This window comes from Pezoporus occidentalis, unplaced genomic scaffold (assembly GCF_034315485.1).
Source record: "Pezoporus occidentalis ecotype Australia unplaced genomic scaffold, CSIRO_AGI_Poc_V1 ctg82, whole genome shotgun sequence".
NCBI classification, from domain to species: domain Eukaryota; kingdom Metazoa; phylum Chordata; class Aves; order Psittaciformes; family Psittacidae; genus Pezoporus; species Pezoporus occidentalis.
The window spans coordinates 490,618-509,640 of record NW_026916181.1 but is presented as its reverse complement, the minus strand read 5'-3'; the positions used below and the strand labels follow the sequence as shown (position 1 = coordinate 509,640).

Genomic DNA, 19,023 nt, shown 5'->3' with positions numbered 1-19,023 from the left:
GGTGAGGCCCTGGCACAGGTCGCCCAGAGAAGCTGTGGCTGCCCCATCCCTGGCAGTGTTCAAGGCCAGGTTGGACAGGGCTTGGAGCAACCTGGTCCAGTGGAAGGTGTCCCTGCCCATGGCAAGGGGCTGGAACTGGATAAGTTTTAAGGTCCCTTCCAACCCAAAGCATTCTATGATTCCATGATTCTATGATATGAACATTGAATTCAATGACCTTAAGAGTGTTTTCCAACCTAAATGATTCTATGATGATTTTCAAGACATCCATAACCAGACATGTTGTGATACAGCACAGAATAAAAACAGATGAAAGCTGGTGGTCCTAAATCAAAAGGAAATAACTGTCTCTTCATACATATGAACACAGATTTAAGTAGCTATGCACTGGGAGACATGTAATGAACTTTAGTATTTAAAATTAATACTAAAATAGAGTAAAGGAGTAACTAATCTCTCTTAATAACCCATTTTTCCTTGTTGCTGAAACATTGCATAAAATCAGTATTAAGCTAAAAACCAGTGTTAAGTTAAAATACTGGCAAGAACACAAAGTAGAGATCTCCAAAAACTGAAAGCTAAGAATAAAACTTTCTCTTCCAAGAATGCAGTTTACAAAACAGCAGGAATCATAGCACGATCCAGGCCAGCTGTAAGCTCATGTCCTGCTCAAAGCCACGACAGCAGATTTCCAAAGAAGATGTCAGCCTCAGCATCTTCCACCTTGAGACAGTCACTCCATGAAGGCAGCTTGGTAAAGCACCAGCTCCTGCATGGGGGGTCAAAACATGCAAGAAAAATGCAACACACTCAAGGGGAAATAGAGACAGTTGAAATCCTTCAAATCCCAGAGAAAAACTTCTAGGAGAAGGTGAGCTGGACTAAGAAATGGATGATCTTCATAGAATTGCATCATAGAATCACAGATGGGTTTGAGCTGGAATGGACCTTAAAGCTCATGCAGTTACAACCACCCTGCCACGGGCAGGGACACCTTCCACTAGACCAGGTTGCTCAAAACCCCATCCAACCTTGCCTTCAACACTCCCATGGGGCATCTTTTGCTCAACATCTTTGTCCCTGACATGGACAGTGGGATTGAGTGCACCCTCAGCAAGTCTGCTGATGACACCAAGCTGTGTGGTTCAGTTGATACCCTGGAGGGAAGGAATGCCATCCAGAGGGACCTTGACACGCTTGTGAGGTGGGCTGATGCCAACCTATGAAGTTTAACCATGACAAGTACAAGGTCCTACACCCGGGTCAGAGCAATCCCAGGCACAGCTACAGGTTGGGCAGAGAAGAGATTCAGAGCAGCCCTGTGGAGAAGGACTTGGGGGTGCTGGTCGATGAGAAAATGAACATGAGCCAGCTTCAGTGTGCGCTCACAGCCCAGAAAGCCAACCATATCTTGCGCTGCATCAAAAGGAGCGTGACCAGCAGGTCGAAGGAGGTGATCCTGCCCCTCTACTCTGCTCTTGTAAGTCCTCACCTGGAGTATTGTGTCCAGTTCTGGTGTCCTCAACATAAAAAGGACATGGAACTGTTGGAACAAGTCCAGAGGAGGGCTATGAGCATGATCAGGGGGCTGGAGCACCTCCCGTATGAAGACAGGCTGAGAAATTTGGGGCTGTTCAGCCCGGAGAAGAGAAGGCTGTGTGGAGACCTTATAGCAGCCTTCCAGTATCTGAAGGGGGCCTATAGGGATGCTGGGGAGCGACTCTTCATTAGGGACTGTAGTGACAGGACAAGGTGTAACGGGTTAAAACTTAAACAGGGGAAGTATACATTAGATATAAGGAGGAAATTCTTTCCTGTTAGGGTGGTGAGGCACTGGAATGGGTTGTCCAGGGAGGTTGTGAATGCTCCACCCCTGGCAGTGTTCAAGACCAGGTTGGATGAAGCCTTGGGTGAGATGGTTTAGCGTGAGGTATCCCTGCCCATGGCAGGGGGGTTGGAACTAGATGATCTTAAGGTCCTTTCCAACCCTAACGATTCTATGATTCTATGATTCCACGATCTTGCTGCTCTAAAGCCACTTGGTGTGGGGGAAATTGCTAAAATTGCTCAAATTTTAGCAATTTATTGGTGGCAAACGAGAAATCAAACTATTAGAAGATAGAAAACAGTTAAGAAGCTATAAAACAGAAAACATTGCATGAATTAAACTGGCTTAAAATAAAGTATGTAAGAATGAAGCAGAGATGACATTACTGGTAACTTATCTTCTACAGTCTTGGTCACCTACATGAACAATTTAATGTCTCCTGGACAGAAAAGTAATTCTTCTCACAGTAGGAAGAGCAGTATTCCCTATCCGCAGTGGTACTTCAGTTGTGCTTTTTTCTCCTGAATTACCATTCTGCCTTTCACCAAAATACACCCCACCTTATCACAGGTGCCCTGGCACAGGTTAAACTCACTAAAGGAGGCAGCTGGCTTGGGTTATGGATCCCAGTTCCATTTACAACCTCTTCCTTCGCCCCAGATCAAAAAACCATATAAATAGATTTCCAGAATTAGTGAATGCGCTGCTGTTCGCTTGAAACCTTTTTGCCAAATTCCTCCCACGCTGGGTTTGAAGTTACATAAAATCCCAGCGTTAGAAGCCTAAGGAAGGAGCTGGCACGCAGGAGGCTCGGCACAACAAGAGTGTATGTGAGCTGGGGATCCATCCAAACACACAACCGGGAGGTTTTCCAGCAGGTTTCCAGCCCCTGAGGTTTAGAGCAATCCCACTTGTTTCCCTCTGGCTGCACCTTGCTATCTGCAGGTGCACAAAAGGAAGACTGTTATTAAAATTAGCATTGGATTCATACACTCAGTGGCTCATTTCCATAAATGTCAGGAGAAAGGGATTGTTAAAACATAAAATAAAACTCAAAACAAACCTGAAGACCATACGAAGAAGTGGATAATAAATTAAACTAAAGAAAATGCCCAAAGCAGGCAGCTGCACCATCCTCCTGTTGGGGCATCTTCCTTAATGTGCCCCTAATATAAACTTAAAGAACAATCCTGCCCATCCGCCAGTCAGATCTGATTAACTAGTGATGAATATTGATCAGGTGAGAGGAAGATGTCCTTGCACACACCCCACAAATGCACAACTGCACCTGACAGCAACCACGGCAGCAAGTAAACCCCATGTCATACAGAGGAGTCTGTATTTGCAGGGAAGGCTTTTTTAAGGCTACAGACCCACATTTTTACCAAAATTCATTATATTTAAAATTAAACAGCTTTCCTATGCTTATGGAAACATCCCAGTTTTGTCACAGGCATGTTAATAGAAAAATAAGGTTGTATTTTAACTCTGAGCCTCAGCAGCTCCAGCATTTTGTAGATGCTTGAACAGCTTGACATGAATGAGACTTCATGTCATAATCTGAACTACACACAGGGCTTTGGCTTACGCTAAAGAAGCAAACAAAAACCAAAAAGCCCTCAGGTCCCAGAAGTCTAAATAACAAATGCTGGTCTGCATTCAGACAAAACTTGAAGAGCCTCATCTCCCATGTGTTCTCTTTCCATTTTTTTTATTTTCTTTTTCATAAGAGAGAAGAATCTGGAAGCCTAAAGCCACCAGATCTAAACATCTGCAAGCCTAAACCCTGCCATCTTAAAAAGCCTTATCGCAGCAGGCACTCAGCTCACCTTGCTTTAAGCTCACAATGGGGTATCGTGCCAGCATTAGCACAGGTCCATATGAAAGCCTACCTGACTCAGCAATTACCTTTCTTTCTGAAGAAAGGAGAGAAAGTGCGACACATCAGCACTCAGCAGAAGAAAATCCCAACCTCCAGACTGTTTCGCTTTGGCCAGAAACATCCTACCAGTGTGGGGATGAGGATGGACTTCCAGAGCTGCTCATGGATCCATCACCACCTTCATCCACAGCGCCAGGGCTAAGCAAACCAGAAGGCAACACAACAAATTAACACCTCAGCTGGAAATTCATGGTTCCGACAAGATCCTAAATATACAGGCAGATTTCACTGCTGCCCAGCTGGTGATGAACGGCTGGCTGCACCTCTGGGATTCTGCAGATGAAGTTCACTCCCTGCTGCTCTCCTTCAGTTCCTGCCACCCTCAAAACCAAAACAACTTGATAAAAATACCCACAGGGCTGAAGCACTATCTCGCACTTAGGTTTATTAGTCTCTAATGTGGCTGGCTAGAGATAAAAAGTAAGGACAAACACTCTGCAGGCCCTTCGATTAACTGAAACACAGTGCTAATTGCTGTGAACTCTTTTGTACAGAACTCTGAGCTTTTAATATCCAAATGGGTCCCTCCTCCCAAAAATACCACATCACAACTGGATAACATAGAACCAGAAAAAAAAGCAGGGAATCAATAGACAATCCTACTCCTCCCCACAAAAGAAAATATGGACAGAGGAAAGGCTAAAGCACATCCAGGAGGGGAGAAAAGAAACACTAACGGTATCAAACATCTTATTTAAACAGAAGTGTGAAACAAAGCCAAGCTCACCAGAAAATGAGGTCAAGGTAGCTGTAAGCATATACCTGTCCCTGCGGCACACCCCGCAGATCCATCTCTCCCATTCTCTGTGCTTTCCTAAATCAGCATTCCCTGCTTTATACATTTTCTCTGGGTTTGGAGTTGTTAAGTTTGGAGCAGGGGAAGAGAAACCATTTCTCCTGCACTGAAATAAGAAAGAACAGAGAGGATTGAACGTACCAGGAAAACAAGCAGCTGTATACACCAAAAACAAGTATTTCTTCTTTCATCATAAAGGGCTGAGTGACATCCTGCATAGCCACAGGTATGCCAGAAAGGGATTTTTCTTTTAATGCACGTGACTGGTGGAGTCACCTGCAATCACCAATGAACACTCCCTCCCAATACACCCCTTGAAATGAACTTTATAAATCAAGACAAAACCCCAGACACAAGCCATTTCAACAGCAGGTATGAAGACGACTTAGAAACTAAAGTGCTGCAGCTTCCACCCCAGGCTAGCCTGGGGTCCCATTTCTCTCATCTGTCTGGAGGAAAGCCACTGAGAACAAATTCAAGAGGCATTACGACACAATATGGAAAACCCAGAGCACTATAAACTTTTACTACAAGCATTTACTCTCTCCACAGCTGGGGAAAATATAAGCTAAAAAAAAAGAAAAGAAATGGCATGAGCTAATGTGTCTGTTCTTTGCCAGTTGGCAGCACCAGTGAAGGGACTTGTGCCCAAGCTGTGGATTAAGCCTTGGGTTTGGTAGAGCCCATGCAGACCCTTCCCCAGGAAGATTTACCCCTCAGCAACCAAACCCTAAAGAGAAGGGAAAGAATTAAAGAGGGAAAAGGATGATTTTTGAAAGCCATTTGCCTTTGCTGCTCCTCCTTTTGTGAAGGTGGGTCAGAGAAGAGACACTGGCAGGAACATGCAAACAGCCACAAACTCAGGTTTTGGGGTTCATTTTTCTTTTTGTATCTACTGTCCAAAGCTTCATTTACCAATTATTTAGTTATTTGCGTGTTAATACTATCAGTGTTTTAGAGAAGCTAAGATCTTCTACTTTAGGAAAATGACTCAGTTAAGAAGAAAACTATCCAGTGTCTCCAGTCTTCTGCTCCAATAAAGGTATGGCAGGACCCTGCTCCTTCCCAGCAATTTCAAACTCACCACCACACACACAGCTCCTGCTCTTCCCTTTCTGCTCAGTGCCAGGGCATGTCTAAAGAAGAAGTCAAGTTGGAAATGATTACAGCAATCCTCATAAGCAATGCTGTTCCCACGGCAGCCAGGCAAGTGGTTTACCCACCAGAGCACTGACACGGCAAGGGAAAGGACAGACTGGAGGAGGAAATGAAAGAGCAATGGTGCCAAAAGAAGAGGGCACAAATCCATGCTAACTTAAAATCAGTTTCTGGCTCAGTACTGTGGGATCATCAGTCCTTGGAAAGCTTCCTCCTCCTCTGGGAGCAGGGAAGGAGAAATTTCATCAGCAGCTTTTAAAGTTAGCATCTTCCCATCAACAAAATTTAAATGGGACCACTCTTCAGGTAAACACTCAAAACCCCTGTTTGAAAAGGCAACAAAAGCAAACATTTCACACATACAAGCTAACCTTAAATTGCATTTCCCCTGCCTGATGCAGTTAATGTCTAAAACATGTACACACCCCTGAGTTGTCTGTCAGTCCAGGGCTGCAGTTGCCCCTGGGGATGGATGAGGCTGTATCTAACACAAAGGCATTTTATCACCTCCAGCTTATCACTTTCAGCAGCCAAGCAGGGGAAGATACAGGGTGGTTTGACATTGCAGGGTAGTTTGACATCAAAGTCTCTGCACAGGGTACTGCCAGGAACACACAGGAGATGCACAAGAAAACTCCAAAATCACATTAAAACCAACAGTCCACAGCAGGTTTCTAAACCGGTGAAGGGCACCCACAGCATCCAAACTAAAACCTTATACCTACGGCAGGGGTTAGGCCAGGCTTAAAAGCTTGGGGTCGGTTTCTAGCCCTGCAACAGCCTGTGTGTGACCCTGAACAAGTCACTGAGGTGGTTATCCCCCCTCCCATACTTTTTTATCTGTCCCCTCCACCCCACACGTATTTATTTCCAGGGTCTTCAGGCCACAGACACTTTCACACACCTATGCACAGTGTTTGCATCACCAAGGCTGTGACACTGGTTTAAGCACAGGCCTCACCATGGCACAACCATACAACAAAGCATTTCTCCTAACAGCACAAAACCACTCTTAGGATTAAACTTGTGTCACACATCCCAGCTACTCCCATTGCACAGTTCCGGGGACACCAACCCTGCACACCTGAATTGCTCACCAGCACAAGAAGCAGCAAAAACCTTCTAATGTTCTGCTGCAGACAGCAAACACACTCCAAGTTCATTAACAAAAGGATAGAAAGCAAGTGCCAGCCTTCTGCAAAGCTCCCTCTCATACAGGGCATCTGCAGTATGGACAGTCACATCTGACTTGACTGTCACAGCACAGCATTCACAGGCTATACCCCAGGAAGATTTCTAGTCTTGGAGGGAAAGGAATTAATAGAATTAGGGAGAAAAAAAAACAATGCTTTTTAATTTTGCTCAAATTGCCATCCGATGCAGTCAGCAGGCTGCAAAGAAAAAGTTCAGCACATGCTGAATAAAACTAATTAAGTTAAAAGATATTTGATATCAGGAAAATTATTTCAGCAGTTAAATCCTGAGGAAAAGCAAGTGGCTACACCCAGCTTCCAGGAAATATCAGCTCAAGATATACCAACTCTTCTCTCTGCAGCAAGAGGGGAAGCAGAAAGAGGTGAAGAACCTGAAAGCATTTAAAATAAAAGCAAGAACAAAATAATCAGAAATATCTAAGCTGACTTACGACCATTACTACCAGCAGCCAGCACAGGACTTCACTCTTGGCAGAGAAATCAGCAGCTCAGGCCACCGCGTATCTGCTGGACAAGCAGAGACTTTGAGGCTTCATCTGACCAGAGCAATGGCTCTGGGTAATGAGGTCTGTGTGCTAAAAAGAGGAAGGACGGACCCCACTGAGCACAAAGCCCTCCCCAGGAAGGCAGGCACAAAGCAGGATGGGTCCTTCCCACTCATCAGGGCTGAAAAGGACCCCCTGGGCAGCCCCAGGCTACGCTGCACCTTCTGCTGCATTTACGGACTGGGTAAAACAAGGAGTTGTATCTCTCTTTCACCTCCCTGGGCTATCAGCACGAAGAGACCTTCTGCAGGAATCACCACCCTGATGCATCTGCTGGGTTTTCCTTCTATGGGTGCGCAAATTCCTAACCTGACCTTATCAGGGCATCCCCAAGTCTGCATGACAAATACCCGCCCTGGCACTGCGGGTCATCTTTTGTCTCTTAAAATGCCTTGCAAATAAGGATCTTTGTTTCAGACTGCAGGCTGGGGTCAGTGAAGTCTACCTGCTTCATGAGGAGGCTGACCACAGCAGTGGTCCCACTGATGGGAGATGGGAAGGTCTCCCCGGACCCAAAGAGCCTGGCGTCACTGGGTGAGGGGAAAAGATCTGTGCTGCCCCTGCAGCTGGATGTGCCCAGTGTGCAGATGATAGTCAACACTGTGACAAAAGCTTCACAGAGGCAAAACCATTCAATTTTAATTACTTTTTCACCTTCAGCCAGTGTAGTGAGGTCACCTTAAAATTCACAGACATACATACAGCACCAAATACTCTCATAATTCACCATATTGAAGTCAGCACTAACAAAACACCCCATCCTCACCCCAAACTCACCCCATGCTTCAAAAGAAGGTACTTTCCAATAATCAGGCATCACTAAATTCAGACTTCAAAGGGTCAAAACAGCACCACGCACCCCAACAAAAGCTCACTGCCATAAATGAAATGCCACAATGCCCCAGCCAAGCTTAAGGTTGCTGCTTTAATATAAAATCCTGAAGGTATTTATTTCTTATGCAATTATAGATGAAGTTAAATTGTCTATTATAAACCTGCTGGGCAGGTTAAGTTGGCAGTGGGAGACATCTTGGGAGCCACTCTCAATTCAGTAAAAGAAAATCAGCCCAAGCTTGCTGCAACACCAACTCCTGGAGAACTGCTTTAAATCAAACTATTTTAGTGAGATTAAACCCAGCCTAACGCAGCAAGAAGAAATGAGAGCTAAGGAGTGAAAACCTGCACCCCGCTATCGCTCTGCAGCATCGCGGCTGGTTGCTGTGGCAATGCTGAACACAAGGTGATGCCAGGCAGGGAAACTAGTGTAGGAGCAGATAAATTCAACCCTCTTCATACCTCTTAACACCAGAAATTTGCAATAAAAGTGCAAGCTGGGAAGTGGCTATGCGAGAAAAATCCAAGTACCAGACTCCAGAGTTTTGTCTGTTGGATATCCATGTAGAATAAATTCATGTTTGATGTTTTATAGCATCAAACTTTGTAGCAGAAGGCTACAAAATGTTAGTAATAATTGTTTTCTGCTAACCCACAAAGACACACTTCTAATGTGTAGCTGCAAACCTCCGCTGATGCATTTCAAAGAGGAAGGCAATAATGCAGCTTCAGTGTGATATTGAGGAAACTCCAAAATCTTTGAGCGATGATGGGTAAGGCCACCTTTGAGACTGAAAATGATGCTTCACACTGAACATCACTCCAGCTCCAGCTCCCTCCCCACACCTGGCCTGACCCCTCAACCTCCCACATCGATTGTTCAGGTTAAATTTTGACTCCTGGACTGCACTTGTCTTGAATTGCAGGTCATATCACCCATCTGGGATGGATTCTAAGGGCAGAAGCTCGCTGGAGAGGGGGAGTTGCAGGGATGGAGCATTACGGAAGTTTACAAAGCAAAAAATGATGGGAAAAGTCAGGAAAAAAGTCAAGGAAAAAAAAAAAGCCATATTTTTCAGCAACTGAAGTGCAGCATTTCAGCTCCTAATCACTTCCGACAGCACCAAGAAAGCCACACCAAAGCAGCCTGCATGGCTTCACCTGCACAGCACGGCTCGGCTCATTAATAAATCTGAATCACCTAAATAATCAAACGCAGCCAGTGTACTGATTGTGACTAAGGGCACATACATATGTCAAACATTAACTTTTCTTCATGTTTCTGTTTCTATTAAAAATAGGTGTTTATAAGTCCTCTCTCACTGTCTAAATATACACACAAATAAATTATATTTAGAATTACGTCAACAGCTCTCTACTGCAGGACGTCGAAGGAAGGCTGTCACCTACCCACTTGAAGCCCACTTTCAGGCATTGCAAGGAAAATATTAAATTACAGAAGGAAAAACAGAAACAATTATGCCCAGAGAACCATTGAAAAACTTTTAAAAAACAGATTTCTCCATCTCTTTTCCCTGTGATCACCGGACCGTAGTATTTAAGAGAGCTGAGTTCATATATTAGCTGTTCTTGCTGGAGTATGTAATTACCTGAGCATGTGTCTGGTGACTAAAGGTACATGGAACGACTCGGAGCTCAAAATATATTCCCTGGGTAGCCTACAGGTGCTAAATTCCCTCATTTTTGAGAAACCCAGCTAATCGAGCATGCCTTCCCACTGAGGCATCCCGAGGCCACAACTTTCCCCGTCCCGTTCAAGCGCATCATTACATCTTTAATTACTAAACTATAGAGAAGTACTGCCCATATGAAGACCTAAGAAGTTGAAAATCAGAGGAGAAAAGTATTCCTAGCAGGCTCACACCCAGCCAGCTCCTGGAAAAACATATCATTTTCCTATTTATAGGCATTTTGGTTGGCAGAAACCACAGGGACCTCAACTTCTTGAAGCCGAAGTGTGGAGTTTAATTTTCCTCACTTTTCTAATTTCCTCTGAAGCTAAACACTGCAGATCTACCCTGCCTTTGCTCCACACTGACCTTCTGGACCACAAGCAGAAGGAAAAGGTGGAATGACAGAGCAGTGGATGGAAGCTGCAAAAGAATCCAGGGCAGAAGGACAAGTTTCAAAACCCAACAGTGGTGGTAAGACACAGTGCTGGGTACCAAAAACCAGGGAGAAGGCAACTTCTCCAAGAGCAAATCTACAGACCTCAGGCTTTGTTTTTAAGAGAACTGGTACTGAAAACATGCTGTAGATGAAGCAGGAGAAAGGCAACAGAAGAGTGGAAGGGGCAGCTCTGCATGGCATCGACATCTTCCTGGAGATACGCAACAATAACCTCACTGAATTCAGTTCCACTGCAAGCAATCAGCCACAGTTCAGGTCCAGTTGGGAACACTTTTACGACGGCATCAAAAATAATAAACCCAAGTGAGAAACCTGTTTGATAACCTACTGGCTGGCCAGGCGAGCAGGTGAAGTCTCCTCCTGCGACTAAGACAAATTTGGATGTACAAAGAGAATTTTCTTTAAATAAACTGACCTTTCAGAGCCATTAAGGCTTAAGCACAGAGCTGAGAAACCCTCAGGTACACTCAGGCAGAGAGAGCCAAGTCTCTCCCTTACTACTCTTGATTTCGCACCTCATGGGACCATCATTAGTCTCCTTAGTAAAGGGAAGGACTGTTCAAAGGGAAATGCAGGTGTAAAACAGAGCCTTCGAGCCTTTCCCTTCCATTAGCATCTCCCCAGTGGATTAGAACATACTCAAGGACCTGTATTTGGGTATTTAATCACAGCACACTTGCCAGGAGCTTCCACCTTGTGCCAAGGGCACCAGCATTACGCATCGTCTTCCGTAGAGAAAAGCAGAAAATAGAATCTAGGTGTTGACAGGAAGCAAAAAAGAATCAAGTCCTGAAGTGACACGAACTCGGAGCAGCCTGTGTGTCTCTCCAGCTGAAATGCACATTTAAATAAACCCTGTGGGAACAGCCACAACCAAAAACCTTAAGTTTTAAACTGCTGAATCCATATCAAGTCACATTAACAAAAATCATCAGGGTGCTCAAACACACTGACCACAAATCCCAACCCCACCAAAACATTCACATGCACCACCAAGCCCCACTGCTGTCCCCAGCCTGCATGGATGCAGGATGGCCATCTTACCCCAAAATGGAGCTAAATTCAAGCTGGGACGTCTTCCTGCAGCACAATGAGGAAGCAGCAGTTAAATACATTTCAGCCATAGTGAACGCAAAGAAACCTGCTGCAGCACCTTTAGTCTCCATCGTAGCATAAACAAATCCTCAGGACTCTCCAAGCGATCCATTTCGCCCCGTGCAACAACCCCACTGATATCACAGTTGTTCGAGAAGGTCCTCTGCCCTTGAACAGTGTGGCCAGGGATGAGGTTGGTGTCTTCCTGAAGGAAGCACTCACTTGCTGCAGGTTTGCCTGTATCGACTGCACCAGCACAGCTCCAGTAACAGCACAAAGAGATGAAGTTTTTTCTCCTCGTAGCCCACGATACCATACAAACATCCATTAAGTAGGTCCAGGTCAGCACCGGGCAGCTCCATGGAGAAGCTACAGACCTCGTGTGGAACTTCACGGCTCTGAGCTTGTTGGCTCAGGCTGGCCCAAATCTGACCAGCCAAGAGGCGAAGAAAGCTGGTTTAGCTGGACACTGAAATTCGCAAGAACCCAAGCACTGGCTGATGAGTGGGATGTGGAGACCAACCAGGTAAAACCAAGCTGGAGACTTTTTGCTAATAGGAAAACTCCAGTAAACGCCATCAGCACACATTCAAGTCACCTGTCTTTCAGCTCCTGACTCAGTATCCCACCTCCTGCAGCCAGCATGAAGCTCCAACTCAGTAACAATGATGCCCCATCACTGGCAGTGTTCAAGGTCAGGTTCAACAGGGCTTGGAGCAAGCCAGCAGGAGATGTCCCTGTCCAGGGGATGGACTGGATGACCTTTAGAGGTCCTGTCAAACCCAAACCACTCTATGAATGATTCCTATGAAAGATAAGGATAAGCCTCAAGATTTACTGAGCTCTGCCTGCGTCATGGGGCTCCGACCAACGCTCTCCAAGCCCCTACATCTTGCAGTAGCTACGAGCTATAGAAAGTAACTCTTCCAAAAACCAAATCGTGCACATCCCTTTTCCTCACACCCCCACAGCAGGTACGGGACCAGGGAATGGCACCACTAGCAGCAAACGTCTTGCAGCCATCATGGGTTTGTTTTCAATTGTGCTCCCCACTGCACTTTGGAAATACCCAGCTGTTTCCTGGGACATGCTGTGTGGCGCATGCCTCATATCGCAACATCAGAGAGCGAGGAAGGAGACAATGAACCTTGAGGCACCCCCACCTCTGAACAAAACCATCACTACTGCAAGTAATGCTTCTCTCAAGCTAAAAGCACACGCACTGGGAAAAGCACATCCTAAATAAGACACACATTAACGAAGTGGCCAATGTGACTCAAGACATAGCGAAACGCTGCGCTTCCAGGTGGACACTGGGACACAAGGCTCCTACAACCATGTGAGCACCTCCTGATGGCTTCCAGAGCACCAGCCCCCCCCCCCCCCCCCAAAAAAAAACAAAACAAGAAATTAGTATTTATATTATAAAGTCACTAGAGAAACCACTCTGGCTTCTTGCAAGAGCCCAGGGTTGCAACACTGAAGACTTTCAGCAGCGGCGCAATATACCCCACACATTAACTGCTCAGTTTGGCCTGATGCCTGGTTTGACACTGAATGCCACAGACCACCGGTCACCACCACTTAAGTCCTCCACCTCTCACTAATTTCATGAGGCTCAGCAGCAGGTATCATTTTCAGTTGGAACAGCTGCTCCAGGTGGGCACAGCCAGAACCCACAGCATTTGCTCACAAAGGTTTGCTCTCTTGTCCTTGCTCAAAACACACTACTTTTAGCTCTGCTTCCAGTCCAGCCCCTGCACAGAGGTGTGCAACATGCCAGGCGTCTGCCTCCTTCCATGCCGGAGCCGGCCACGCGCCGGGGATGCCATTCGCACAAAGTTTACGAATCACCCTAATCCTTCACAGGGAGGTCTACAAACGTAAAAACAGCATTCAGAAACAACAAGGAAAAAGAGGGGTGGGGAAAGAAACCACACCACTGCCAGCGGGTGCTGAATGGCTTGTTCAGAAGGAGCGATAAAACTAGTGGCCATGGCGTGATGCCGGGGGGAGGTGAGGGAAAATCCCCAGCACAGAGGAGAACCGGAGTTCACCGGCCATTAGGCTGCTCTCCCCCCTTGTGCCCGGCTCCTTCCTCCTGTCAGAAAATGGGGTCAGAGCAGGGGCCGGGCGGGAGCTGTCGGAGGATTCAAAGGGCAAAATAAACACAGGACTCAGTAACTCCTCTGCACGCCGGGAAGAAAATTAATAACAACAGTAATAACAGTAATAACAATAAAGGTGCTGAAAAATCCCCACCCCTCCCGCAGAGACCGGGACACGTCCGCACTCACCACCCGGCCCCCCTCCGCGGGCCGGGAGGCAACGCGCACCCCGACGAGCCGAGGGCCCGGACCTCGCCGCTCTCCCGGCCAGGGGAGCGAGAGAAGGGCAAGAGCGCACCCCCAAACCCCCGGCCACCAGCAGTGCCCGCTGCTCCGTTCCTTCCCCCCACCCCACCAACCCGCCCGGCCTCCGCCCGCCGGCGCCCGGCCGCGGCGCTCACGCAAGGCCGGGGATGCACGGCCTACCCCGGCGGCCCGCCCGCCCGCCGCACACTGCAGAGGGAGGGAAAGGGCAGCGGCGGCGGTGCCGCGGCCCTCCCCGGCCCCGGTGGCTTCCCGCAGGCCGGCCGGCCTGGCTCGGCGCGGCTCGACGCTGTTCGTCCCGGCCCGACGCTGCTCGTCCCGGCCCGTCCGGGCCCGCAGGCCTCAGGCCGCGGCGGCGCGAGGAGGGGTTGTGGCGGCCGCCAGCACGGCCCGCGCTTACTCCGGGGTAGGGTGCTCCGGGTCGTAGAAGTCCCCCATGGTCGGGCGACCGCTGTCGGGGGCAGGCGCGGCCCCTCGGGCGGGCCGGGCCGGGCCGCGCCGCGGGGAGGCCCCTCTCCGCCCTCCGAGCCCGGCGGGGGCTCGGCTCCGCCGCCGTCGCCTCACATCCTCCGCCGGGCCCCGCGCTGCAGCGGCCGCCGGCGGGGCCCCGCCATCCGCGCCGTGCCCTGCCCTGCCCTGCCCGCCGCCCGCCGCCGAGTCCGCCCCGGCCGCCCGGCTCCTCCCCGCCGCGCCGCCGCGCCGCCGCTCCCTGCCCGCCGCTCCGCTCCCCCCGTCGCGGGCGCGGGCCGGGACAGCCGCGGGATCTCCGGAATCTTCCCCCGGGATCACCAGGGCCACACCACACACCGGGATAAGCGCGGGATCGCCGAGATCTCCCAGTATCACCATCAGCCGTGGCACCACCGAGATCTCTTCGGGATCTCCCCCAGGATCCACCAGGACTGCCCTGGGATCAGCTGCAGGATCATTGAGATCTCCCCAGGATCACCGTGACTGCACTGGGATCAGACATGGGATCAATGAGATCAACCCAGGATTACCAGGACTACACCAGCCGTGGCACCGCTGGGATCTCCTTGGGATCGTACCAGGATCACCTCTGGGATCACCATGACTACACTGGGATTAGCCACATCATCACCAAGATCTCCCTGGGGCCACTGGGACCACACTGGCATCAGCTATGGGTTCACTGAAATCTCCCTGGGATCAGCCACAGGATCAATGAGATCTCCCCAGGATCACTAGGACCACACCAGAATACCACTGGGATCACCAGGGTAGGATCACCAGCATCCAGGATTATCCACGGCACATGAGGATCAGCCCCAGGACACAGGCACCACAGGAATCTGGGATCACCAGCACCGGTGGAATGTCCCATACCAGCAACCTAGGATCACCAGTACCCCTTGATCACCCACACCCCCAGACAATGGCACCACACCTCTGGGATTCCTGGTACCCATGGATCACTGGCACCCCAGGACAACCCCAGGATCTCTCCCAGCATCACAGGTACCCCAGGGATCACACCTAGAACAGACCCAGTAACACACCAAAACACCAGCACTTTATTTCACCAACTTCCCATACCCCAGGGAGATTTCAACGAGACAGTGCCAGAGTACCCCAGGATACCTGCTTGCTTTTGGGCTGTGAGGACCTTCCCGCTCACACAGGAGCCTCCAAACTACATTTGCAGCAGCCAATATTGACATTTCTTCCTCTTCTTTTTTCCCAGATTTGGGACTATGGCGTGGGCAGCAGTGGCACAGGGACCCACGGGGACAGGAGCAGCATCCATGCGGAGGCACAACAGGGAAGCAGAGGAAGGGTAGATGGAGCTCAGTTTGTGTGGAAGAGTTTTCTTGGGAAGTTAAGGCTGGGTTGAATTTCCAGAAGCTTGATAAGCCTTTGGAAATTGGTAATTACACGAGAAGGGGATTTCTAGGCTGTTACCCACAGCACTCCTGGGGAGCAGGTGCCGTTGCTGTAACAGGAGTGAGCTGCAACAAATTAAATCAAACAGCTTGGACTAATTAATTTCCCAGAGTTCCGTGTAAATGGGGAGGCAGCGTGTGGAAAACCTTTGACCTGGGATGTGTGAATCCAGGGATGCTCCTGCTGTGGCTGGTGCCAGTTCTAGCAGCAGGGGCTCTTTGTCCTCTGTCCCATCACTCAGTGGGGCTCAGCCAGCATTGCCCAATTGCTCCAAGCCACATGCCAGTGGCTTTTCCAATAATCCTGGTGATTTGCCAGGCTTTGGCCAGGACATTGCTAACAGCCACAGATCACAGGTGCTGCATTTGGGGGTCTTCAGTGTTATTCTTCAAGCTCCCCAAATAATTCTGAAGCTCTCGGGGTTCCACAACCTCCCAGAGGGATAAAGAAGCGAATCCTGCCTGCAGCAGTTCCGAATGCAGACTGGACCCTGCACCCATCAGCTGCAGTGGCGAAGGGCCACCCAAAACACACGGTAGACACAAAAATCATGGCTGACTCTTTTTATTCCTTGAAGAGACAAGAAGTGGAATACCCAAGAAGAAGCCGGACCCTGGAGCTCCTTTAGGCCAAGCCTGCAGCTGGCACAGCATATATATATGTATATATGGGCCCACATCCATATGTTGCTCCTCAGAGCCTGTGGTATGGCCATAGAGGGGAGCAACAGGGGAGCTGACACTGTTGGCAGCAGTAGGACAAGATGGGATTCTTTTGGCTGGATATTTGGTACACAAACTCCCCTGGCATGTGCCGAGCTGGAAGCAGCCTCCCACCTCTTCTGAAGAAGAGGAGGACTTCCAGCAGGCCTTCAGCACACTCTGCTTCATGGGCAAAGATAACAGTAGCCTGGCTAAGCAGCACAATATGCCCTGGAGCTTTTCAGTTGCTAGGCACCATGGTCTCACTCTGAATCTGAATCACCTTCCCGGAAAGTGGTGGGCAAAAAATGCCCTAGTCCTGCTGCATTGGGGTGGGGAGGGTGTCATAAACAAGTGTTGCTATTTGAACCCCTGGCTTGCTGCCTGTCTAAACAGTGGGTTTGATTACCAATAACTGTCAGTCTAGCTGCACAAAAGTTAGGTGGTGGGTTTTTTTTCCTACTGTTTATTGTTGATAAATCTATTTGGATATGAACATGAGGCATCTTTTGAGCTGGTGTTGCTTATGGGTTCCAGGCTGAGCCCAAATCTGCTATGTGACGTGCAGAAACGACATGGTTTTATTCTTCCCAGCAGCTGGGATGAGCCCCGGTTTCTTGCGCATTTGCTCTAGGGATGACATGGTTTTGCTGTACACGTGCTGGCAACAGGAAAGAAAAAAGAATCAGTAATGCGAGCTCAGTTTTCAGGGCAGAATCCCCACCTGTAAAAGACTTATTCCTGAAAAAAAAAAACCAAAAAACCAAAAAAACAAACAAACCCCAAATCACTTTCCCAGTCTTCCCAAATAGTGATGGAAAAAGCTGCCCAAAGAAGCCCCATCACACCACCATCATCCTACTGGGGCAGATCCCAGCAGGCTCAAAGGAGGGCACAAGAAACCCTGAGAAATGCTCCTCATGAGCACTGAAGAGTTGTTTTCGAGATGTGTTCCTTAAAAACCCTTACTGATGGTGATGTGCAGCCCTGTTACTGTCCTGATCTTTTTGAAGCTCAGGGCCTCGGTGGTATCTCACAGTGAGCCCTGAAAGAACTCCAAGTGAGAGGTGCTGAGACTGGTTTTTAGCATAAGAGCAGCATGGGATGGGGCCTTTACATCAGCCAAAAAACATTTCAAGGAGCTTAGTTACAGAACCAGACTAGCATCTTTCAACAGGCTACAGCCAAAATGACATCCATTCTGGAGGAGTCCTACACCCCACCTGGCAGTGAGGCACAGAATCTCTCTCCCAACACACATTGGCAGGGGTACATGGAACTGCCCCCCCCCTTCCCTCCCCGAGATTACCTTTTGATCAGTTCTCATTTTCGCCTTGTAGAAGGGGACTGAAGCTGGGCAGGCCGGCAGCATTGTCTCCTGCATCTGCTTAAACCTCTCCTGAACATCTTCCTCCTGCCACCAGACAGACAGACCCCACTCCATGTGAAAAACACACATCTGGAGGCATAGGGGTCAACCAATCCCAAGTGCCTCGTTGAATGCCAGTACACCAGTATCTCTGAAGCCTCGGAAGTAAGAGGTCCCCTCTTCCTACAGCTTTGGTGAGCAGATTTGGGCAGGACTTTGGCCAAAATCCATCTGGAAGTGTAAAGCCCCAAATGGAGTTCCTCCAGCTGTCTTCACACAGCCATGCTCTGCCTGTGACTACCCACAGGACAGTCTCCCTTCCACTGCACAATAATCTTGCAGTGTGAAGGAAGTCTGAGCTTCAGTGTGGTCCTCACTGATCCCAGCTAGCTGATGTCCATGCCCACATTTCTCCAGGGAATCTTCTGGAAGGTGTAAGCACACAGAATAGGAACATGGGTTGAATTAAGTACATTTATTTTGAGTTACCAGCATGTATATAATGTTTTCATTACATATTTGAGGATAGTTCTAGCAGATGCTTAGGCCACTTTCTGTGGTGATTCATGAGTAGCCTCAAGAAGGCGACAGTGGAATTCTGTCATGATAAAAGGCAGGTGGCCAAATAGAATCTAGTTGAGAGTAAAAGATGCACACCCTGGAGAAACGGGCTAGGACAGCAAATGAAGAACCAGCCTGGGAAAGGGAAAATGGTTCTAAGTAGGAAATAAACCTCCAGAGAAAAATTGAGTGGTTGCCTCCCAGTGCCTCAGTGGAGCCAGTGATGCTGGGAAGCTGCAGTGAACTGCCCAGTAAAAGGAGCAAGAGAAACCAGCACTGAGCCACATTAGCAGGGACACTGTTTATCCTTCCCCTGAAGATTTCTGCCTGTAACATCAGCAACTTGACACAGCTGCAGAACATTGCTAAAACGCATGCTTCATTCATCTTTGGGGTTATAATTGATGTGATGACACGAAATCCAGGGCGGGAAGCCATTAAGGGAGTATTTCTGAGTACATTGAGTAACTTGGGTTAATAGAAGTGACTAGTGATGGATCCTCTTTTCCCCAGAGAGGGACATCCTGGACCCAAGCAGTCAGCTGGGGTTTC

At 48.5% G+C, this 19,023-nt stretch overlaps 2 protein-coding genes across 5 annotated transcripts in view; both read right to left on the bottom strand.

The window, feature by feature from the left end:
- Nucleotides 1-14,622, bottom strand: part of SETD2 (SET domain containing 2, histone lysine methyltransferase) — a 64,952-nt gene extending 50,330 nt beyond the window's left edge. For both annotated transcript variants that reach the window (XM_062603893.1, XM_062603894.1), the window contains exon 1: nt 14,336-14,622. In XM_062603893.1, coding sequence (XP_062459877.1) covers nt 14,336-14,373 — 38 coding nt within the window. In that variant the 5' untranslated portion in view covers nt 14,374-14,622. The remainder of the gene's footprint in view (nt 1-14,335) is intronic.
- Nucleotides 14,623-15,450: 828 nt separating this feature from the next.
- Nucleotides 15,451-19,023, bottom strand: part of KIF9 (kinesin family member 9) — a 30,905-nt gene continuing 27,332 nt past the window's right edge. For all 3 annotated transcript variants that reach the window (XR_009961823.1, XM_062603898.1, XM_062603895.1), the window contains 2 exons: nt 17,851-17,955; nt 15,451-17,202 (listed from right to left, as the gene is read on the bottom strand). Coding sequence is in view for 2 of the 3 variants with exons in the window: in XM_062603898.1 (XP_062459882.1) it covers nt 17,095-17,202; nt 17,851-17,955 (213 nt within the window). In the remaining variant the exon portion in view is untranslated. The remainder of the gene's footprint in view (nt 17,203-17,850; nt 17,956-19,023) is intronic.